The sequence below is a fragment of the Cynoglossus semilaevis genome, chromosome 12, assembly GCF_000523025.1.
Source record: "Cynoglossus semilaevis isolate Cse_v1.0 chromosome 12, Cse_v1.0, whole genome shotgun sequence".
Classification (NCBI taxonomy): Eukaryota; Metazoa; Chordata; class Actinopteri; order Pleuronectiformes; family Cynoglossidae; genus Cynoglossus; species Cynoglossus semilaevis.
Genome location: NC_024318.1, coordinates 15,287,794 through 15,311,298, shown reverse-complemented (window position 1 = coordinate 15,311,298; position 23,505 = coordinate 15,287,794). Strand labels below are relative to the sequence as shown.

At 39.1% G+C, this 23,505-nt stretch overlaps 2 protein-coding genes across 2 annotated transcripts in view; one reads left to right on the top strand and one right to left on the bottom strand.

The window, feature by feature from the left end:
- col17a1b (collagen, type XVII, alpha 1b) overlaps positions 1–15,525 on the bottom strand; it is a 30,887-nt gene extending 15,362 nt beyond the window's left edge. The window contains exons 1-16 of the mRNA XM_025060957.1: positions 15,068–15,525; positions 13,809–13,873; positions 9,379–9,429; positions 9,117–9,224; positions 7,516–7,794; positions 7,374–7,430; positions 7,234–7,269; positions 7,065–7,115; positions 5,538–5,684; positions 4,199–4,660; positions 3,114–3,197; positions 2,953–3,012; positions 2,712–2,867; positions 1,805–1,897; positions 1,673–1,714; positions 943–1,086 (exon numbers count right to left, since the gene is read on the bottom strand). Of these exons, the coding sequence (XP_024916725.1) occupies positions 943–1,086; positions 1,673–1,714; positions 1,805–1,897; positions 2,712–2,867; positions 2,953–3,012; positions 3,114–3,197; positions 4,199–4,660; positions 5,538–5,684; positions 7,065–7,115; positions 7,234–7,269; positions 7,374–7,430; positions 7,516–7,794; positions 9,117–9,224; positions 9,379–9,429; positions 13,809–13,863 (1,825 nt within the window). The 5' untranslated portion in view covers positions 13,864–13,873; positions 15,068–15,525. The remainder of the gene's footprint in view (positions 1–942; positions 1,087–1,672; positions 1,715–1,804; positions 1,898–2,711; positions 2,868–2,952; positions 3,013–3,113; positions 3,198–4,198; positions 4,661–5,537; positions 5,685–7,064; positions 7,116–7,233; positions 7,270–7,373; positions 7,431–7,515; positions 7,795–9,116; positions 9,225–9,378; positions 9,430–13,808; positions 13,874–15,067) is intronic.
- Positions 15,526–21,960: 6,435 nt separating this feature from the next.
- Positions 21,961–23,498, top strand: sfr1 (SWI5-dependent homologous recombination repair protein 1). Its single transcript, XM_008322434.3, has 3 exons — positions 21,961–22,375; positions 22,722–23,090; positions 23,301–23,498. Exons 1-3 carry the CDS (start codon positions 22,274–22,276, stop codon positions 23,487–23,489), a joined length of 660 nt encoding a protein of 219 aa, XP_008320656.1. The 5' UTR covers positions 21,961–22,273; the 3' UTR covers positions 23,490–23,498.
- The last annotated feature ends 7 nt before the right edge of the window (positions 23,499–23,505 follow it).

Sequence of the window (23,505 nt, the reverse complement as noted above, 5' to 3'; positions counted from 1 at the left end):
AGCTAAATATGTAGCTTTGTTCATTTTTGCAGCGTTTATTCAGGGTAACTTATGAGTACTTTAAAGCAGGTTAACTTTATTTTAGGGTGTGCTTTATACACAATGAGGTTTTATTTATTAAGGCTAGCACTTACTTCACATGTTCTGAATATGTTAGTTTTATAACATTTACATGAAAAACATAGGTATTAGAGTTTAATTTATGATTTTGAAAAATTACGAAAACTTTTTAGCTGCAGGTTCACAGAGTGTAGCGACACTGAGTTCACTCGGTCAGCTCTCAGTGATCAACAGTATCAGGTGACATGTCCACAGGCAGCGACAACACACCGGCCTTTCACACCTATACATAACAAGAAGGGATCGTCAACTTCCTTATACTGTAATCTTGACCATTTTTAATCAGGAATAAATTACTATTTCAAATATCAGCTGTTATTGTTACTACAAGTCAGCTACAAGGAAAAACAACACCCAGCCTCTGATGTCATCAGCCAGCTATTCCTGGAGCGGCTCCAAAGACAGAGTGCCAGACCGACTTTGTGGCAGCAGGAGAGCACCCAGAGATCAAATCTCCAGGGAGAGGACTACATCTTCTCTCCCACAGTTCTTAGCAGCACCATGAAATAATGCTCACCAGCTTGTAAAAAAACTGGAGCACATTTTATTGGTCCAAATAGAGACACTCCCTGCAACTTTACGGCTGAGCAGCTCCATGGAGAAAAATGTGAGTGCAGAATTTTTATTTTTCCCTGTTAACTGAATTGGACAGTTTAAGATGTCCAGGCCATTGTCCTTCTGAGACAATGTCTCCTATGTTTACAATTCCATTGGCATATGCTTATAAGTTTCTGTTCCAGGAAGCGATGAATTTTTTTTCTGATTTAGATTTCTGAACCCCTGGTGATACTCATGGTGTTGCAAGCTATATCTGAATCATACCCAGTGCAATGAGTCCAAACAGGAGTCCCAGCAGGAGAAGGCCAAGAAGGAGAAGTCCCAGCAGCCATTTCCACCAGGAGCAACAAGCATCAGAGCAGCAGCAGAATCCCCCGCCTCCGAAAATACCGCTGTCTCTGTGAATCTCTGCAGGGAGGACATCACATTCAACTCAATACAATTAGGTGAGATAACATAACGTAACACAACACAAAATAACCTCAGGTAAAGGTAATGTAAGTTAATGTGACGTAAGGTAACACAAAGTCAAATTATGTCATTTAGTGTTTGTACATTTTGAACCACAACAACACACAGTCTTGAAATGTAACATAATGTTATGTATTGTTACATTATAGAATGTTACATAACTTAAATTACAAGATTGTTACATCAGGTAAAGCAACATAGTGTTGTTAAAACAGCAAATGGGGAAAATATTAATAGAAAACTTTTTTTTTTTTTTAAACAGTTACTGTAACTAGTGTGTGCTACACACTGCCCCTACAGGTAAAAATGTGATTTAATTCAGTATTTTTTTTCTAACATGTTTCATCATTAAATTATCATCACATCCAATTTCCAGAGTTTGTGGAGAAACTCTTGCTGTGGTACTAGTACTAGTACTAGTAATACTTAGGAATGACTTTTTGATTTTTGAGTGATTTTAATTCAGAGTACCAACTGTATAGAGTGTATATGTGCAAAAATAAACTGCAAGAAATCAAAATACCTGCATAGGTAGCTTTGTCTTTCATCACAACTCCAGATCCGTCTGTAAACAGAAATAAGAAACCAACAATGTACACTATGTCGAATAAAACATCAACAGTCAGAGTTGTTGTCACAGCTGAGACTAGCTCACAGTAGGGACCGTGTGTCTCCGTCTTCAGAGGAGCCGTCTCACTATAGCTGGAAAGGATCTTCTCTTTTTTTATGGAATCTCCAGAAATTGAGCCTGTAGAAACAAGGAACATGTTTTTTAGATACTTTAAGCTTAAAAAAATTGAGCCTGTAGAAACAAGGAACATTTTTAGATACTTTAAGCTTAAATTTTCTTTTTCCAGCCACAGTTTTGTAAAAAGACCAAACACAAAAAACAATAGAATCCAGAATAAGACGGAGAATACGCTATTATAATATATTAATAATTAATAATTAATAATTGTTATCTCAATTTTTGCTATTTTGAAAAAATATTTCTCGCTTTCATCTCATTTTATTATAGGAATTGCCACTAGATGGCGCCCTACATATTCCTTAAATGTCCCGTTTTAACAATAGTCCTATCGCAGTACTAGAACATACAGAGGTATCTTTTCACAGGAAGTGGTAAGCAATGAAACATACAAGGTAATCAAAATAGAATAAACATTTACTTTATCATTTATTCAATAAAATTTGGGAATATAAAGAGTATTCATCTACTGTTTTCTATTTTAAAACACAATACTTTAGAGATAGAGCTTAAATAGATTTAACAAAAAAAAAGACTAAAAATATCAAATTTAACTCTTAAGACTGGCTTTAATACAGCACCATCAGTCAGAAGAATAATTTATTTTTGTTAGTTTATTTGGCTTATTTATTAAGATATTATACAGATAAGTATCTCTGATTTCTTTTAACAATGTTAAATAACATGAAAGGAAACCTAAAGCCTGAATCTGTTTGAAGCAGCTGCTCATTGTTTCTGACTGTGTTTCTTCTTTTATTGTAAATCACATCAAACAATGACGGTCCTTGGAGTGGCCCGTGAATGGGTGACTCACCTCCTCCTATGTGAACACTGCTGCCACCGGTGGTGAACTGTTTGCCACTGTCTTTGGCCAGAATCAGCATCTCTGCTTCCCTCTTGGCTGAAACGTTCTCCTTATCAGAGATCACGTACCTATTCTTGTACGTTTCCTCTGCCTGAGACCTGGTGGCTGAAAGAGACCAACAATGATTTTTTATTTTTGGTTTGGAAAATGTTAGTGTTGCTTTAACTATGGGAACTTTTTTTTAATTTACTTGTTGACACCCCTGAGCTGACAACACCACTGCCAGACACGTTCTTCTGAACACCATATCCTGGCAAAAAAAAAAACCAAACACGTAAGACACACACACATGCGTCAAGACTGCGCTGGTTGTCTGTGAATATCATTGATAGTGTTATACTGCTCCGGTACCTCCCAGGTTAGCATTGACGTTGGCTCCGCTGGTGGTCAGCACACTGACAGATGTGGGTGCCAGATTATTCTGGAAGCCATAAACTAAGAACAGAAACACACTCTCATTAAATCGTAGAAACAGGACACAGATACAATTACAACAAAAATATCCAATATACAAACCCAACTTTTAAAAACTTAAGTAATTTATAACCATAACATCCTTCAAAATGGTTGAGGCAAGTTTACCATTAGGTAACATTCCCTTATATTTGATATGCAGACATTGTCCAAGGACCTAATTTCAAATTCCGATATCAACCGATCTATATTTAGCAAAAGCCAGGCATTGCGTTATCGGATTTTCATTATCACAGGGAAAACTGATGACTATTATTACAGAGTTTACATAATTATGCTTATATCGGGACGAAAACATCGGTCAGTCGATATACAAATCTACTTAGAACTTAAACTTGTACCGTACTTTAAGGAAAAAAGGCACAAGCTTATTTTACATTCCTACACATTGTGAGAGTGAAATAAGCCGTTTCAGAAATAAGAGGTGTGCATAAAGGAGGCAGTATTAATCTGTATATGGGCAATAGAGAAGTCGGGCCATATATTTCCTATCAAAGGAGCACTTGCTTTTTTAAAAGTGTTTTTTTTTTCTTTCTACCACCCTGATGTAATGGAGTAAAAAAGTATTAATTTGATTTAAAATGTAGTGGAGTCAAAGTACAAAGTGTAACCAAATAGAAAGACTAGAGTAAAGTACAGACACATTAATATGTTACTTAAGTACAGGAACAAATTACATATACTTTGTTACTGTCCACCACTGCAATGTATACATAAATATATATTATGTGAAAAGCAGCACTATATTTGATATATGATATGATTATATGATACATTTCAACACACTGTGCAGCTTTATTTTCATGAAATACTGTAATTAGCGCAATTCTACATTAGCATTAGATGACAGTTAATTTTAAGTAAATCTTATTTAAATATATATTAATGTGCATACAATTATTTTATATGACATTGTATCAAAATACTACGAGTACAGATATATCTATATTTGCTGGTCTCACCTGACAGAGAGGAGGGTGAGGTTGGGGAGACTGCCACAGCTGCTCCTGACCTGTTGTTGGTGCTGACCTGGTAGCTGTAGCTGCTAGTACCCCCAGTGGCCACTGTGCCGGCGGCAGGCAGCGTGGTGGTGGACCAAGTGAAAGCTGGTAGTGCAGCGTCCAGCAGGTCGTACTGGCCTGACCTGCTGGTGTCATACTGCCCTGATCGCATGCTGCTGCTGGTGTCATACTGGCCGTGTTTTATACTACTGACGCCAGTATCGTACTGTCCTGACCTGAGACCGGCATCATACTGGCCTGATTTTACACCAGTGTCATATTGGCCTGATACCACAGTGACATCATACTGGCTTGATTTGGTTCCAGTATCAAACTGCCCAGACCCTAGACCGGTATCGTACAGGCCTGAGGTACCGACGGCGTTGAAGGCACCGGTTCTCACACCAGAGCCCAATGTTGAAACTGCAGGAAACAAACACAAACAGAACAGTGGTGTTCAGAGAAAAAAAAATCTGTGGAAAATCATGGAAAAAATACATTTTTAATTAGCAGTTATGAAGGATTTTTAGGTCCATCATGAAATTTTTTTCTAGATTTGTTTAGCGCATTTATGTCTGATATTAATTATTTGCTAATATCCGATATGTCCATATTGTCCAAACTCCGATTAATATAAACCGATACCGATATAGCGGGGCATCGGTGGCCTGGTGGTTAAGGAAGTTAAGTGCACCTGTTCTCTAAAGTGATGGGTTAAAACCCTTGAGGACAGAACATCCACCCCTTCTTCCCCCCCACCCAATTCAAATACTAATAAGGGCCTGGTAATATGTATTTATACAATCCCCTGATTATTAAAATGCATTATTAAAATAAGCTGCAATGCTGCCATCTAGTGGCTTTAACTTTCACATACAGCCGTTTTTCTCCAAAACTATTTTTAGGGCACACATCATTTGGCAAAATCCAGGCATTGCATCAGGTTTTCAATATCGGAGGAAAAACCGATAACGATTCTTACAGACATTATATAATTATGCTAATATCAAACCAATTATATCAGTGAGCTGATATTATTGGACATCCCTAGTGTTTACACAAACAACAACACTTCCTGTTTCCCCAAACTTCAAGAAATACTGCACATGAAATATTTATTTTGGGTAGATAAAGAATAGTTTTTAAGGAAAAATCTGTGACTCCAGTTTTGTTAAATAGCAGTAGAGTGTCACAAAGGATCTCTGTGTCACACTGGGGGTCAGGCTGAACCATAAATCTGTGGACGGGAGACATAATGTCTGTGCACGTTGGGCATGTGCACATGTTTGCGACTCTATACCAGACTGTGTGGCCACGGAGACGGTCTTGACGTCTGAGCTGGCCTTTTTAGGAACAGGAAGTGTGATGGAGGCACTGGAGGAGCGAGTGGGGCTGACGCTGCTGGAACGTCCCTTCAGCAGCTTCTTCACATCGTCCAGCTCGGTCCCTGCAGAAAAAAAACAACAAGAGCCTGAGTCAAAGTCTTCAAAGACAATAAGGCTGATTTTTATTTCACTGTATGAAGTCAAAGTCTTCAAAGACAATAAGGCTATGTATGTAGTCTATTCTGAGCATTTAAAAGTAAAGTTTTTTTAACAATATGCAGCTTGTTTGTCAATGAATCTTAATGTGGTGCTTATAGGCAGTAATGTAGGGTTAAGTTTTTCTTAACCCTACATTTTTCTTCTTTTCTTAGTTTCTTCGGAACTAATAAATCATTGTTGCAACAGTTGTTGCTGTCATTCGGACCCTGTAAAATGTGGCACATAACTTCTGTCTTCTATAGCCAGGCTTAAGAAAGGGCACTGTGACATCACAGACCGTGGCTCCTCTAACCTACAGAACACATACTGAGTGCAGGAGAAAAACAGCCTCAAACCCAGTACTTCTGTTTTAGTAATGTCTCGTAACTACAGTATTTATAAGTCACTATACTGGATTGAATAAAGAAACTGTTTAGAAAAAATAATGGAAAAACTATTGGAACCATTACATGGAAAATGCCTAAATGTGCTCCAGAACTGATTTTTTTTTTTCAAAGTATGTCTTTTGAAAATTACAGAAATACATTAACTAGATTATTTACCTACTAGTCCTCAGTCCTAAGAAGAGTTTTCACAAGGGGTGTCTGGTTTAAAACTATGTGACCCCTAGTCAGAAGACAAGCAACAACTGCTTCTTGCTCAGTATTACTGTCGTTACATTTACTCAAGAGTGAGTACTAAGTCAAAATAACATGCCGTTAGAATAATAAAAAAGGACATACTGTTTCTTCCACCAGTACAAAACACCACATCATGGTTGATGACACCCAGCTGGGGTGTACTCTGAAGGTGTCAAATACTGACTTACTGGTATAAATATGTGTGAGCGATGAGCAGTTCCACACTTTTATCAGCAGAGGGAGCAACCAAAGTCTAAAAAACCCCAATTCTCCACTGTTTGGATTCAAACTGGACATTCTTGAACACAGTGACTCATGTGTGCCATTGTTGCCACCACAGAACTCCATCCCTAAGTACAACACATACGCACACAAACCCACTAAAAGCTCCCTGTTTGGAGCTGCCCTCTCTTTCTCTTTTCACCGATACTAAGTTTGTCAGTCCGTCAGCAGGACTGCATATGTGCTATCTAGTGGGAAAGAATGCGCTGTGCGTGATCTATAGTGTGAACTCTGCCAGAGGATTTGACAGCATCATAATTCAGCATTGCTCTGACGGGGACCGTGTAGTAAAAGCCTTTACTGCCGCAGTGGACATGAATGGAGAGTGGGAAATAAAGGAGCTTTGTTGATTTCGGAGGTGTCCGATCTCAGTGGTCTTACATCTGCAGGCCGTGGGCGAAGCACTTTGTAATCTGGCTCTGATCTCGCTCTCTGGAAAAAGACATGAGACACAATGGAAAAAAAAAGGATCCAGCTTTAATAAAAGTTTGAGCCAGGATGAGCCGGGGTCACATGATGCAGAATAATGGAAGAAACGATCAGTGAATACCTCGGCTTTCGCTCCTCCCTCTGCTACCGCTGGAGCCTGAAAAGACAAAACAAGACAAGAGAGAAAGACTGAGTACACACAACGGTAAAACAGAGGAAACTCATCAGGAATGGAATTCCATCTTTTGCCCTCTGTCTTACAGTAGATTCCATAATCCTTGCGCGTGAATTCTGGAGAAGAATTAGCACTTGAGCTTCCTGAAATATAAGAAAACAGAAGAAATGTTAGAGGTTCTGTGTCATTTTCTATCCGATATTATGTAACTCCATAAATGTGTCTCACCATCATAACCTGCGGAGCGGCTGGATACGATCTTCCTCTCCCTGAAGCCTGGTGACAGACCGCCTGACGAGCCAGCAGTTTGCACTCTCCTGCCCCCGCCAGACGAACTGGACCTGACCTTTGACACTGACGTCACATGATAACTGCTTCCTCCTCCTGCGGTTCCTCCTCCACTTCCGTAGCCATCACCTTCTAAGTAACCCCCCAGACCATCACCTCCCCCTGAGGAGTCTCCCGTTAGGTAAACTCCCGAGGAGGAGCTGAAATTGCCAACGGAGGCTGAAAATGGATAAAAAGAAAAACTCAATATTAGAGTAGCCAGTAGACGAGGAACTGAAAAGAGAAATGTAACAACTGTTAGCTCACTGAGTCATCCAATTATGGTGATTTGACTACATTGTGGCTATTGGACAATTGATTATTAATTGATTATTAATTTCAAAATATAAAAACAAGTACAATGCAACATGGACAGTTAAACACAGAGAAGCATAAATTAGAGTCTTCTGTTATAATAAACCCTATAGAGAATGCATTGGGTAAACAGAGGCTCTGAGGCAAGAGACCGACCTGTTGCATAGTACTTGTAATGATATTATGAGCACTTTAAGAGATACTGTAACGTGCATGTTTTTTTAAAGTAAAAACTTACTTAACAAAATTAAAGCATTTATTTGTTGGTTGACCAAATTTTCTTTTTTGTTATGTCATTTTTTATTTTAAACACACATTTCTCTTTGTGTGAGCAGGTAGGGACCAACACGAGCTTCAGTATCCAGTGGGTAAAGGCTGTGTCATGATGTGATAAAAAGGCAGACACATTCTGAAGATAGCGTACCCGTAAGTCAGGCTAAAATTAGTTTAATATCTGTGTTTATATGTTTATACTGAGCATGTGCCTGCTTGGCCCCAGCACATTCAGCAGTTAGCCGGGTTTGAGAGGCTGATAAGGTGTCAGAGCCTCGGAGAACCACTCTCCAATCCTTAAAAGTAGTTCAAACTAAGGATCGATGTGGAGATTTATTTGTAGTTTTGACAATTATTTATATGTAGAGATGATTCTCTAAGGTTGAACAGTGTCATATCTATTAGGTTATCATTTTTTATATTACATAAAAATATTTAAAAATCTTATGATTTCTATCTAAACAGTTGAACGTTGATATTATTAGGTTTTAAAATCCTATATTTACATTTATTTTTTGATTTTTCGGATTGAAAATGTGTTTTTTCCAACTCATAAAAATAGATTGAGGAACATCATCATTTTCACTTAAGTGACATCATGTCAAGCAAGTACAAATTATGAACTGTGTTAATCATAACACAGTCATATCAATACTAACAAAGTCTATTCGTAGTGTAAATAATTAATTGTTCACCGAGTAATAAATTAACATTTGTATATTTAAGAGCAGATACTGCAGATATACTTTGATGTGCGTGTATTTATCATTAACACATTTCTGTAAAAAATAAAACAAACCCAATGAAAAAAATGATTTTCTGTCTGATGGAAGTCTTTTATCATTGTCAAATTTTTCCAGACGCAGTTGCTCAACTTCCTAACTTTGACCCCGTGGGTGGAGAGTTGCTCTTACAGGAGGAGAAGTAGGTCGCACCGCTGTTCTGGGTTAAGACATTTTTCTCCAGGCCCAGCCCTCCAGCACTGCTGGACATAATTCTGTGATTTGAGCCGCTGGTTCCCTCTAGCAACGACAAGACACAAAAGGAAAACAAGGAGAGGCAGTTACTCAGCGGGTACTTCCTCTAAAGAACAGTAGGCTCTAACTATCCTTTTATGCTTGTAATTTGCAGAGAGTGAATTAAAAAACAGCGGAAGTGAAGGGAAGAGACACTCACTTGGAGGCAGGGAAGACAGTCTGGTCGAGGTCGTAACGGATTCTGTCACAACTGATGAAAAATAAAATGGGAAAATGATCACAGTTCCAACACAAGACAGTTAGTTTAATCACGTCCATCAACGGACGTTTCCAGTTTGGCAGCGGTTTGATGACCAGAGTGTTAACTGACCGACGTGGTGATTATTCTTACACTTCCTCTGCTAATAAATGTTAATAATAGTTTACAGTATATACAGTATCAGGTTAGGATACAAAAAAAAAAAAATCAGAGGAGCTGAATGGTCTGAAAGACTCTAACTCACATATTAATAAACAATACAATAAAGGGATATTTCTCTATTTTTTAAAGGTTGATTGTTTGAAAAACTGACACGTAACAACCACTGGCTTGTGCAAGACTCCTTTCTTTATGGACCAAGGAGGTGTGGAGGAGAGAAGGTCTCAGAGTAAACATGGAGTTTAATGGATTATTGGTAATCATAACAATCTGTAGTTCCCTAGGAAAACATGGAGTTTAATGGATTATTGGTATTAATAACAATCTGTAGTTCCCTAGGAAACAACACATTTAATTAATTGTGGCTGATGAACATCTGTGCCGTTTTCTGTCACTGCAAACCTTTTTCAAACCCATTTGCGAAATTGGTAAATGTACTTTTATGTTGTTTCAGTTAATATATATTTAGACATCCTGTTGTTTCGCTACATTTATTTTATTATCAACTCTCTCCACCACTGGTGGTAAAGCAGCAGGGGTGTATGTTGGTGTGTGAAAAGGAAAAAAAGAATTAAATAATGAAGTGCATCGCATATTATTTAATCATTAGAACTATAATGTCAACATAATTAATTTTTTTTTAATTGTGCAATTTAATTTCTATTTTACTGGGGAAAAAAATACCATGTAAAAAAAAAAAATTGTGTAACTCAGTACCAAATGACGACCTGGTACTGGTCCACTGCCCGGTGGTTGGAGTCCACTGTTTTAAAGGACTGTTCTGTTTGGTCAGTCTGTGTCAGTTAAAAAGGTCTAAACAAAAGTTTTATTAGTGACTCAGAATAGAATAGAATAGACACCAAGTGAATAGAAAAGTGAAAGTGAAAACATCTGAGGTGCTTTTCAGAGAGTTCACAGCTCTTTCTAATTTTTGACTTTCCTCTGATCTAAGTACATCAAAATGTGACTGCGGGGCCTTTCTAAATTTACAAAACCTGGAACCTCCCTGGCAGATCTGGAGGCCGTCATCTGCAGACTGACCTTACTCAGTAGACATGGAGATGCTTTAGTCATAATAACGATAATAAAAACACGGCAGCTAACAACTATTTTCTGTATACAGGCAGAGTAAACACAGCTCACAGCAGCCAGAGACCGCTCGCTGCAGTGAGCGTTTGCTGTTCTCTGGGGCTGCAGCAGCGGCCAATTACAGGCCGAACCATGTGAGACTGACGCTGTGACAGCAGAGACTTAATCCACTGCGACAGTTTGCACAGGTTGTAATAACAATGAGTTTTTTAGCCAGAGTTTGGAACAGGTACTGAAGGAACTCACCGAGGGCTTAGACTGAGGAATGTAACGCCGTTATGAAATGTTTTGGTGCAGGAATCTGGAAAGATCTTTAGTACTTTCATGTAATACTGTATTATAGAACAAGACGAGAGAGAATAAAAGGGAAGAGTTTCTGTCACAGTGAAATATACCCCTCCTAAATATACTCCACCTGATGCCTAATTTTGAACTAATCAATCGTTATTTTAGGCAGTTATTGCCGGTTTAGCTCAGATGGTCAGAGCCATGGTGCTAATAAGGCAAGGTCATGGGTTTAGGCCCCACAATGGCCACTTTTGCGGTTAAAGGGTTCCGTAGTGTACCAGTTGTCATGTCTGCCTTACATGCTGATGGTTCTGGGTTCAAACTCCAGAAGAACCCAGCACTTAATTTCCAATTCCGATATCAACCGATACCAATATAGGCCTGGGAGTATTTATTAATTTATCTGTGCAAACCACTGTATGAGTTGCTGGGACCAGAATTCTGCATCCTTACAATCCCCTGATCATTAAAATAGATAAATTAGATGAGCTGCAATGCCGCCATCTAGTGACTTTCACTTTCATATACAGCCGTTTATCCCCAAAAATATTTAGCGATATTATCAGTCTGCCGATATTACTGAACATACCTAGTTTGAACTACAAGCAACTAACTTAATATGTAACTAAGTTAATGCGAGTTGTCTTTGCTACAGAGGCACATGTTGCCATATTCTTATAAACTTCATAAAAGGTCAACTTTATATTTCTACAGGGACTTTAACAAGGTCTTTTGTTAGAATTTGGAATTCGCTATTTGATCGTAAAATGGAACAACATTCACAGCCAAGCCTCAGTGGCAGCTCTGGAGATCGTTCAGGTCCTTTCATGTGCTCTATTTCTCAGAACAATAATAATCCTTTCATGTGCTCTATTTCTCAGAACGATAATAATAATAATAAAAATCTTCTATCTTGTTTGGAGTCCGTCTGGGAATAATTCACCAGCTCTGCAGCAAACAGCTGTAGTGTATGGTCTACAGGAATACTTATTAATAAAAAGTGTCCTGTCAAAGGGACGTATGTGTTTCTAATCACCAAAGAGACAGACAATCGAAGACACATTTTGACAGTGGTGACACGTTTTTCTACTCAGAAAACTCTTGTTCTTCAGCTGGAATAAATCAAGTCAGTGTGACTTGTCTGTGTTCTGTGATAGATAATGTAAATTCCATTTCTATTTCACTCCTTCCTACTTTCCTCCCTCCCTCCACCCTGCTCCTCCTTCCTTGTAGGGACTTCTGACTGCCTCAGGGCCCAAAACTCAACACTAACCCACAGCCATCGTGATTATGCTGTTGTCGTGACATGACTTATGAAAAGCTGAGGAAAAGCTGACTTTACCAAGAGTAAATCTTAGGTCTATCTTTCATAAAAGATGAGAATATAAATCTCAATTTTATATGTTCCTCTCGGTTACGCGTAAACACATAATCTGACGTTCCTTGACCTTTCATTGCCCCATCAAGTCTAGTCCTTTTATGATGAACTGTGACAACTGGATTAAATCCCGGAGGAGGACTCGGTCCCTGAGACATCGTAACTGACACCAGAGGAGTCATACTGTGTTGTTAGTAATACCGTATCCAGCCCTTAAGAAAGAGACAGAAGTGCCACCCAAGGAAAGGGATGCAGTGAAATCTTAAAATGTTTTTTTTTTAGAATGTTTACATGAATATTTCTTTTTAAACACCGTGTTTGTATGAAGTATTGATATATATTAAGAACACACACTGAATGTCCTGTGATTCACTGCTCTGATTGACAGCCTGTCCGCCGGACAAAACCACGAGAAAGACAGATATTAGCGAATGAACCAAAGGGTTTTTCAATTGGAAATATAACTGCTGACTTTCCAACACTGAAGTTGAAAATCAACATTTTTATCTTATATTTAAAAGTACTTTGTCTGTAGTGCCACCCTTTGTAGCGCTTCCCCTTTACACTGACAACGCCGTGTCAAGTTTTTTTCAAATTCCGAAACACAAAAATTCTCACAAAAAAGTATTTAAAATTAAAAAGCATTGATTTTTTCTAACCCACTGTGGCATATATTAAAAAAACAAATCAATTTTAATTATTTGACCTGGCAACCTCTGCGCCAATAACATTTGGGATAAAAGTATGTAATGTAATTCGACTATGAAATCTGGTGTGTGGCCAAAAAGTCAACACAGCTTTTAAAGATTAAAGATTTTAAAAGGGTGTTTAACGCCCATGTCGGAATGGATTTTAAAGCGTGACTCCTAGCTACATTTATGAAATTGCAAATGATCTAGTAAACATAACCAGAGTATAAGAATTGTGTTATGTAAATGTGCGATTCAAAACCTGTGTACCAGTTTGGCATATTTAGAAAGAATGATCAGTGAAATGTCATGATAAACAGATGTTAGCTGATATTTGTTTACACCTGTAAGTGACATATTTCAGACCAAGGAATCCGTAACCAAAAAGAAACAAGAATCAAAGACAAGAAAAAGAAGGAGAATTTGACGTCGTGCAAGCAGGTCGGCCAGGACGAGGTGTGCACTACGGTTTGTTTACAGCGGGGGAAGAAGTGATGCTTTTTTTTTTTTTTTTTCAAACACTGTAGGAGTCAAATAATTCACATTTGAACGCTGAATGTTGCAATTACATTGGAAAACTGTTACTGTCCGAGGAAGTTTTTTTTTTTTTGGTCCACAAAGCATCTCATAGCGGGGAGCACAAGCTGCACAGCCAGGACTAACAACGTGTCAGTTCCTCATCCAATAACCCAACCTGAACTGTTCCTATATATAAGACTGCGGTCAGAGTGAGTTTAAATGTTGACAAACAAATTCAGAAATCATACCCCTCTCTCCAGACAAGTCTTCTAAGAAGTCCATCTGTCTCGTTAACTCGTCCATCCCATCTTATCTGGTGAGATGATAAAAAGTCAACCATGGTCATCCCGTGCTGGCGGCGGTTTAAGGTCTGTTGATTCATGAACTCATAACGGAGGTTCATCAACAAAATTAATTTGGGGAAAATGGGGCGAGGAAATTCTACACCGATGCCAAGAATTACTTGGGTTGGAAACCAAAACATTTTCTGTCTGTTGTTTACTGCAATGGGTTTATGACATGGCATCAGAACAGTCTCATGACATTTCAAAAAACCACAATCTCATACAATAGTCAATGGTTTCTTTTGATGAGTTCAGAAATCTGCTGCAATCCCAGTGTTTAAACATCATTTGGAGGCATTCAGATCTCATGGGAAGGGTAAACACCTAAAGAAAAGACAATCCCGGGGAGGGATTAGGGTTTCATCTGTAGATTCCAAATGACGTTGTGTTGACTTTGAGTTTTTTTTAAAGACAAACCTAACAAAAGAAGAAAAAAGGCCAGTGGATCAGTGCGCCACTGCCACTGTCACCACACCCTGCCAAGATCACCTAACTGCATGTGGCCTCATATAAAATATAGCCCTGATTTGTTCTTTCACTACAGACAGCGGTGGTGAAAGCACAGCGTGTAGCTCCTAACTTTGGTGTATTTATATTTCCTATCAACTGGACCTCAGATTCCTTCACCTCCTAAAGACGCCCCGACCTGCTTGAGAGACAGGCCTTAACATGTACTTCATTCAAGCCTCCACAAAGCTCGTGTCTGGGGGTCTGTAACTGATCTTAACATCAAATATAGGCCCATGTCACCAAAAGGCCAGCTCCTCTAGTATATTTAGAATGATGCAAATAGCACAGCAAGAAAAAACTATCCAGGAGACTATAGATACCACCGGAAGAAAAATGATCCCCCAAAACTCCCTGCTGGGTTTTACAGACAGACGAGCCGAGAAGCTGCCTGCTTGTGGTACTTGTTTTATAGGGAGCGACAGTTAAGTGGTCTTTGCGCAATTCCGTTCCAATAAAAACAAAAGTGCAGCGCAAAGAGGCGCAGCTTTGCAGCCCATCACCAAGATCCAAGAGCGCAGTAAAGTTAGTGCAGAGATGCGGAGCTAAGTGGGGAGCGGGGCGGGGGGTGGGTGGGCAGCCGCAACATCCAGCATAAACCACATAATAAACAAAGGAATGAGAAAAGTCATATTCCAGATGAGAGCAGTCCATACCTTTAGACAACTCCAGCTACAGACGCGAAAATCCCAGTTTCCTCTCCGTCCGGCTGCTTCCACTGGAGGAGGAGAAGGAATAATGCGTTAGACAGAGAGTACAACTTGACGCGCACTGCTGCCGCTGCTGGTGGTGGAGGTGGTGTCGGTGGGATGTTCTTAAAGTCCTGCGCTCCTATTGTTGCCTCCTCGCTCAACTTTTCCCAGACAAGTGAAAACAGAGTTTTTGGACACAGGTTTGAGCCGCGCCCATCAGCGGTGGAGCCTGGCACAGCGGCGCAGCCACAGCTCCGACTGCAGCACAAAAAATTTAGATAGATTTAAAAAAAAAATTTTTTAAAAACTGCGCCTGGGGGATCTAATTATACTGTCAGAGACAGATAGTCGACTATGTATGAAATGAGGTGAGGAACTCCTCCTCCTCTTCGTCCCCCACCTTATTCTCCTCCTCCCTTCTTCACCACCTCCTCCTGCTTGTTAGTCCGCTGCTGTTACACCACTTTTTTTTAAAAAAAACTGGCCTTGGAAGTTTTGCAAAGGAGGTGGTGTCGGTGCATTTAGGGAGGTGGGTTTTTCCTGTTGCCTTTGTTCAATTTTTTTTTTTTTGCATCGCAGCAGTAAAAAGGGTTGTGGGTGTGCTGAGCTGTTGTGTGCAGTAAATCCATCTCACACACAGCAGCTGGAACACATCTGCTGCTCAGATTGGAAGTAGAAATGGAACATTAATCCTGCACAGTGTGGTTAAAGGCCCTAACTTCTTATATAACTAATTATTGTATATTGAAAAAAAAACACACACATGCAAAAGTCAATAAAACAGCTTTCCCTGTGCAGCTGTTGAAGGATCAGCGTCCAAACTCCTGCAGCCTGGAGAAGGACAATAATCAACAAGCCGCTCCTACGGGAGGAAATTAAAACAGTTTTTATCTGCGTGAAAATTCCATATCTCTCCATCCGTATTCATGTAATTTCTAGCCAAATTATAGATGCTTTTTTTCCCTTCCCACCGGCCACAAGTAGCAGTAGGATCCCTCACCCACCACACCCAGTGAAGACATCCACCCACCCACATGACTCATAGCAGGCATGACTTCAATCTGCTTAAATGATGGAAAACAAATGGCCCCAAAGACAGGGAAGCAGCAGAGGAGGAGCCGAGCTGAAACTTGTGCAAGTTCAAAAGGTGCCAAATGGAACAAAAAGTATCAAATGTATCAAATTCCAGGAGGCTGGGGAAGAAAAAAAAAAGTTTGCAGCTTTTGGACAAGGACACACTCATGTTTATTTTGAGGATTACAACTCTCCAGATAAGAACTCATGACTTCCTCGCCAGTAAATGACCAAGAGACTGTTGCTGTCTTGTGGAAAAAAATACACAGGACAGGCAAGAAGTTAGAAAAAGAAATGTTCACGACATGGTAGCAGAAACTAATGTGCATTATTACAGTGCAGGAAAGGTAATAGAATATTGTAGTTATGCCAGGACTTGTTCCTCACCACATTTTGGATGAAAAGACATCCACTACATCATAAATTCAATAAAGCCTGGAGACAGCGACAGCTGATGTGGAGAAGATGGTTACACCGTTTTCACCACCAGAAGGAACAACTTCACACACTTCAAACAATTTCAAATTATATGTCATGTGACATGTACAGAATATAGGAATAGCATGGGATCAAAGTGATTCCTCTTTACTGTGGTAAAAACCCCAGGGGCAGACATATAGGCATGAAACACTTGACAACTTAAAAAAATTTGCAATGCCGAAAGTTTCTGGTGCTGTGCTGTGAAAACTGGAAATATTGACATTTTCACAAAGTGAGTCCTGACAGTAAAGAACCTCTCCTTTCATTAAGTCTAGTAGACCCTACTGTATGTTTCAGTTAGCATGGAAATGCTGTGCAGTCGGATGGATGGATGGATGGATGGATGGATGGATAGATAGATAGATCTACGACATGTTAGCTTGGAAGATGTGTGCCTTAGCCAGAAAATCCCCTGAGGTCACTATTTGATACTTACGTATCATTCAGGTTAGGTGTGGAGGAGCCAAGTTAGTCGGCTCAACCTTAACCCAACACTTGAACCACAATCATTTAATGGGCTTTTTATATCGTTATTGGCGTTGTTTCAAGTTGAGTCATGCTATGCTAGTGTAGCAGCCCTCAGCTAACCCTTTAGCAGCAATTACTGGCCATTCTCATTTAGTACCTCGCCCAGTTACCAAGCACTCTATTTCGAAATTTGTTGAACTGAAGGGCGAACCTGTAACTGTAACTTTTAGGCTATGTCTTACTATTTAAAAAACATGAAATTTCGCATTGAAGAACACATTTTCATTTCTTTCCACTGGTAGTTGAAGGACAATCAGAATTATTGAAAATCTGTATCGGCAAGTGACTATTGGTGCATTATCAAAATATTTAGGAAGTGAAAAAAATTTTTCCCCCAGGGAATATTGTTTCAATGCATTTAAATGTATAAAAGTTTTATTTTAAAATACTTCTCTTTATTCCTGTAAGTGTTGTGTTTAAACCTTCTCCAGTCTGGTTTGCACAACAGCCAGAGTGACAGGTCAAAACTGTCTCAGACAGATTATAATAAGATAATTGTTATAATTTCAATGCCTCTGAGAAACTAAAAAAGATAAGATAATTGTTATAATTTCAATGCCCCTGAGAAACTAAAAAAGAAAAAAAAAAGAAAAAAAAACCCAAAACACCCTCTGCATACACTGCACGCCAAATCAAATTGCATGTGTTCTTCTAAATTTAAGCATGTGGGGGGGTGGGGAGGTAATCAAGGAAGAATTGACATCGTTATGCAATTTGTGGCTGTGTTTGCTTCATGGGCTTATGTCGGATCTTTATCTTTCTGCAATTTACCAAACCATGTCTGATGAGGAAATGTTAACAGACATTGGCACCGCACACAGAGGCAAATCTCCGACCATGGCAGCAGCATTGTGTATAAGTTTGAGCAGAAATGTGATACTTGTAAAGACATAACCCAAAAGGTTCTCACACACTCGAGTTAAGCTTCTGTATTTGGTCACGTTATAGCTGCGAGATAAGACTCCAGAGCACATGCCCGTTGCCAAACGTACTTCTGATTAGACTATCTGCAGGGCAGCATTCTTACAGCCGCGTTTATGAGACCGTAATTACACAGCGGTTTGAAAATTCATTAACAAGGCCTGCTTTGTCACTGTTCCCTTTGCTTTGATTCGATTCCTTCACCTCCCAGGTTAGCTGATCTCTGCACCCAGCTCAGTCTTTTCACCTACTTAACAACCACAACAATGATTAGCCTCTGACTAAATCAATGCTTATCAAATGAAACCTCCCAGTCAGTTTACCGGTTCACAAGAAGTGAATGGTATGGAGTTCATCTGCAGTGATGTTAACGCTGTGTCTTTAAGAGTTTGCGCTGTTTCTGGAGTAAAATATACAGCTTCGAAACGTACTGTAGATGCATTCGAAGAAGCAGCTGAACGCAGGATAAGTCTATTCTAGGAATTTAAAAAAAATGAACTTTGTCCAGAATGCCATTTTGACATAATTGGTGTTTTCAAATTGGTGGATTACGTTTTAATATGATGTGAAAATTAAAGGTATTATGGGTATAACCTAGGTATAACCGTTTCATCTTTCTTCTTCTTCAGTTCTAATCAATTTTCTGACCCACATCCTGGAGATGCAATAGACTGTTCTATAAATGTTAATCCTGATTGGTGCACAACTTAGAGTGCAATTTGAATTTTGGCTCTTTGCATGTCTGAGTTTGACACTCCTAGCTTAGAGGCACACTATATTAGGATTTTACATTTTATCAAAACTGCACATATAAAAAATAGAGAACTCCTCCACTCAACTGTCTTCTTCGCTACAGAAACTCCTTTGGCGTATCAGACCCTCATCAACAGTTCTGTTACTTTTTTTTTCCAACTCTGTTGGTGAACACTTCATTGGGCAAAACTGTTTGTTTCCATGCGAGTATTAAGTTTCAGTTTTTAAATAGCAACGACTCTCTCTGGCTGGTGTGTTTTTAAGACTGGTGACAAAACATAGCGGCAAAAGACTGCAGGCTCCGTAGAGTACAGTTAATGCAGTGGACTGTCTGCAAAGTATAAACAGAGGCCTGTGTGGAAATCAGTGGAGTTCCCTAAGACTGGAAGTACTCTGGTGGTTTCAGAAGTAACTCCATATGTGTTCAAGTCAAATTGGAAAAGATCTGTACTTTGAGTTGATCTAAAATTTAAACGTTGTAGCTGACACGTCTCAAACCCTGGTTTCACTTCCTTTTTACTAGAACATGTCAGGTTTACTACTTACTGTATAGCATCCATACTCTACAACATAGTCTGACAACTGAGTCGTCAATTAAAAGGCTGTTGACGCTGCGGTTTTCCTCATAAAACGACTTCTGAACAGACCTTCCTTGGCTTTCAGCATTACTGTGTATTTCAAATTGCTTCCTTGGCTTTCAGCATTACTGTGTAATTCAAATTATGTACTTTTTGATTCTAGCTTTAAGACACACAGTCGGGAAGAGCACTGCCAGTGGAACACACCTGAGCTTTGACCTAATAATGAACTATTTTACATTACGTTATGTTGCATTTCATATACATTTTACAAGGATACCTATGGGTAATATAAAGTATATTATTGTTTTACACCTAAACCTACGTACAATTTCCAGACTAGTGCTTTTACTGCATTGGCAGTTTTTATTCCTTATTTTGTTAAAAAACATTAGTTATTTTGATCACAGTATTATGTAAAACACTGACTTCCTTAAGATCTTTGGTTCCCTAAAGCCTCGAGACATTTTTCAGTAGTCAATGAGTCACAAAAAAAAAAACATTACAAAGGCACAATGTCTAGTATTTAAAAAGTGGTTTTAAAAACAGTTGTCAGAATAAGCTTCAATCAGTGTTCATTTCTGCAGGTGATCATCTACTCAACAAAGACTAAACTGGTAAGTATGATGATACAGTAATGTAACATATTTATAGACACGCCTTTTGAGTAACTCATATACGTATATATATAAGAGTTTGTGTGTGTGTGCTGCTTGAGCATTAAAGCTAGCATCTACACTGAGAATGACACACCCTGCAGTCATCCTGCAGTCTCTTCACGCATTACAGTAAAGAGCCACCACAGCAGTTCTTACCAAACTAGTCAAACTTCAAAAGTATCTTTTGACTCAGACAATAATTATGCTGAGCTCTCGGCTAGGCAGGAGTCATCCATTTAAAATCTTAAAGACAAATAACCTATTCCTCCAGGGTGTGTAATATCAGACTGCCAAGTATTAACACTCAGGTCTGGACAGGATCAGATTTGATTCACACCTTTACCCCTGCGGATACAAAAATTAAACAGAAATAAATAAATAAAAAGGCTGATATTAGCACGAGCATGAAATGAGCTGTTTTTATACATTAATCTTTTAATGGAGATGAGTCAGCCCATGAGTCAGTTACAAAGTGTAACCAGGTAACACTGCCTTAACACTGCACCAGACCACAAACCCATGCAAAAATTCACTTCTACTTTCCACGTTCTTTCTCAGTGAAACCACACAGCTGGATCACATTAGAACAGTTCCATTCCTGCCCTCATTCCAAAAAACACTTGATTTCTATTTTATTACCATTTAAATTAACAAATACCAATCACATTGAAAAGGCAGAAATGAAAAGACACTCCTTGGTAGGAACTAACAGCTGGAGATGATTCGCTGGGCTTTTACATATGCTTCCTGTCCATTAAAACACTTATATTACATAATGGTTTTAAGCCCAAAGAAATTCCTTCTTTGTTCCTATGTTCTGAAGTATCCAGATTCCGGATCTTTTGGACGGGACAACTACTGCGTTTAGTTTCCATGCTTCGCAGATTTGGAACACATACTTAAGAAGTAACAGGTGGGCTGCAGCTCTGAGTTCTTTTAAACCATTGCACTGTTTCTTTTAAAGGTACGTTGCGTAAAACCTGGTAAAACCCAGTGGTAAAGTTAAGCAGCAAATATAGCAGCAACTCGTGGCCTAGTGGTAAGATGAGTAGGGTTTTAATCAGAGGGATTAGTGTCATCTCCCCAGAGATAGGTCAATGCAGAAGACACTTTTTGTTGTTGATATATGTGTAGCGCATGTTAGTGTTTTTCAAGCCCACGTGGGGTAGTCTGTAATTCAAATGAAATGTCTAGCAATTGATTAAAAAAATTACTAACAAAATGTTTTAAACTAATCATTACACACCACAAACAATATTAAATAATGACATTCCTTCACGTTCATGAATATAAATCAAGTTCAAATGAAATGCATCATATAAAAATATCTGAAAATATATGAATCTCAATGGATTAGGAAGGAATAGGCCACTGCTATTAGGTTTGTTTGTTTTTGTGTTCATGTCTAATGAAATAAAAATGTTATATTCTTAGCTTCCCTCAAATTCTCTCAAGTTTTCCTGAGTGCTGTAAATGGGTTGTGAGGGCTATTAGTGCTGCTGGGCTGGTACCCACTTAGCACCGATGAAAACAAACAGGTTATTTGGATAAACTGTCTCTGGAACCACTTAAAAAGTTTCTTTTCTGCTGCCTTTGTTTTCTGTAAATACCTGTGCCAGCACCAACAGAGCTGCGATAAGTAAAGTTAATACATTTCAACAGGCTAAACTGATAAATAAAAACAAGTCTAGGGAGCCTATCGAATACAATTATTAACTGTCACGTGTGGCGCTAAAAGACTTGCCCATGCTAAATAAAACACAATATAAGCACAAATAATACTGGCGGAAAGTAAAATGTACCTGTAAATTCAAAATTATATAAAACATATTTGGAGAAATAAGAATACAAATATGTTACATACCTTATATGAAGCTAATATTCGGTGCCGTCAGCGGGTTGGTCTCAGCAACTACGACTCCCATGATTCCGTTCGGAGAGGCGTCATTGAAGTTCTGTCCAATCACCGCTTTTGGAGGTAAGAATAATACGGAAAAACAGAGGTTACTGACTTGCATTACTTAGGTTGTTCCTTTGACTGCTTTTTCACTGAAATTGTGGTAAATATGCTAATAGACTGTGGACATTTTATTTGATTTTGGGCGTCTATAACTGTAACTGAGGTGGTAACCGCGGTAAACAATTCAAACTGAGACTTTGAGAACTTGTTTACACTAATGGAGGCGACTCCTAAGTCATGTAAAGTCAAACCAGGTTGTTCTCTGTCTTCACCCTCCGAGTCACTGGAGTCCAGTCCATGTAACAACACAGAACAGAAGGTCAGTAAAGTTACAGTTGTGTGTTTTAGCGCGTTTCATGCTTATGTAACGCCCGTGATGTTGAAAGAGGGACTTGTAAGGTAGATGTTCTCATAATTTGAGCTGTGTCATGGTCAGGATAAGTCACAGAGCAGATAATATGTACAAACTACTTTCTTTAGTCTCACCGCACACCTGAATCTGGATTTGGATCATGATTACCATGAGAACATTTCATAGAAATCATTGACTTGTGTCTAACTGTGATCTCAAGAAACTGCCTTTTGAAAAGTGTTAAATCATGAGTATTTATCAATGAAGTGTTTGTACACTGACATAATGTCACAGCCATTGTTTTTTTATTCAGTCTCTTCCAAAGTCTCATCAGAAGCTGAGTTCCTCCCTGAAGGAGAGGCTGAAGAGATCAAGGCGCTCCTTCACCTCACCCTGCTCCGTGGCCAAACGTCTCTGTGTTGATAACTCAGAGGAGAAATGCGTACAAGTGCCAGCAGATTCCCCAGAGAACCATAAAAAATTCCCTCTGCTTGTGCCTAATGTTGACGTTAACCAAAATGACACGAGATCAGGGAGCGAAAGGTTTTCTGGACCTGTTCCTGCATCAGCCTGTCTCTCCAGAAAGGACGTAAATCAACAGCTCGACAGACTCAGGACGGAGGTGAAAGAAAAGACAGAAACCCTGAGGAGACTCAAGATGGTTAAAATGTATCGAAGCAAGGTATTGATGACCCCCAAAACTTTCTGTTGTGTTTAAGAATACAGTAGGTCCTTGATTTCACGGTTTCAAGGTCACGTCGCCATCTCCTATAAATTTGTTAGGAAAGTCATGTTCCATCATTCTAACATATGGTATCGTAAACAAAATGGCTTCAATTTTGGCTTCAATTCAAAAATGAAAAAAAACCTTTTTGTGTGTCTCTCTTTGTAGAATGATTTAACAGAGCTTCAAGTCTTGATCGACAAGTGGAGGAGCTGTGCTCAGGCCGCGCTGTATGAGCTACAGTCAGATGTGGTCATAGACGGACAGAAGGCCAGCCTGCCCCAGCTCTTTGACCTTTTCGGACTGGACCATGACCTTCTGCACTTCGACCGCACAGAGGAAGATTTTACTACATAATATTACATTTCGAGGG

Bases quoted from the DNA above. Each gene is read 5' to 3' on its own strand.
- sfr1 (XM_008322434.3), top strand. From the start codon at position 22,274: ATGGAGGCGACTCCTAAGTCATGTAAAGTCAAACCAGGTTGTTCTCTG. The intron at 22,376-22,721 runs GTCAGTAAAGTT...TTTTTTATTCAG, and splicing joins GTAACAACACAGAACAGAAG to TCTCTTCCAAAGTCTCATCA. The intron at 23,091-23,300 runs GTATTGATGACC...CTCTCTTTGTAG, and splicing joins TTAAAATGTATCGAAGCAAG to AATGATTTAACAGAGCTTCA.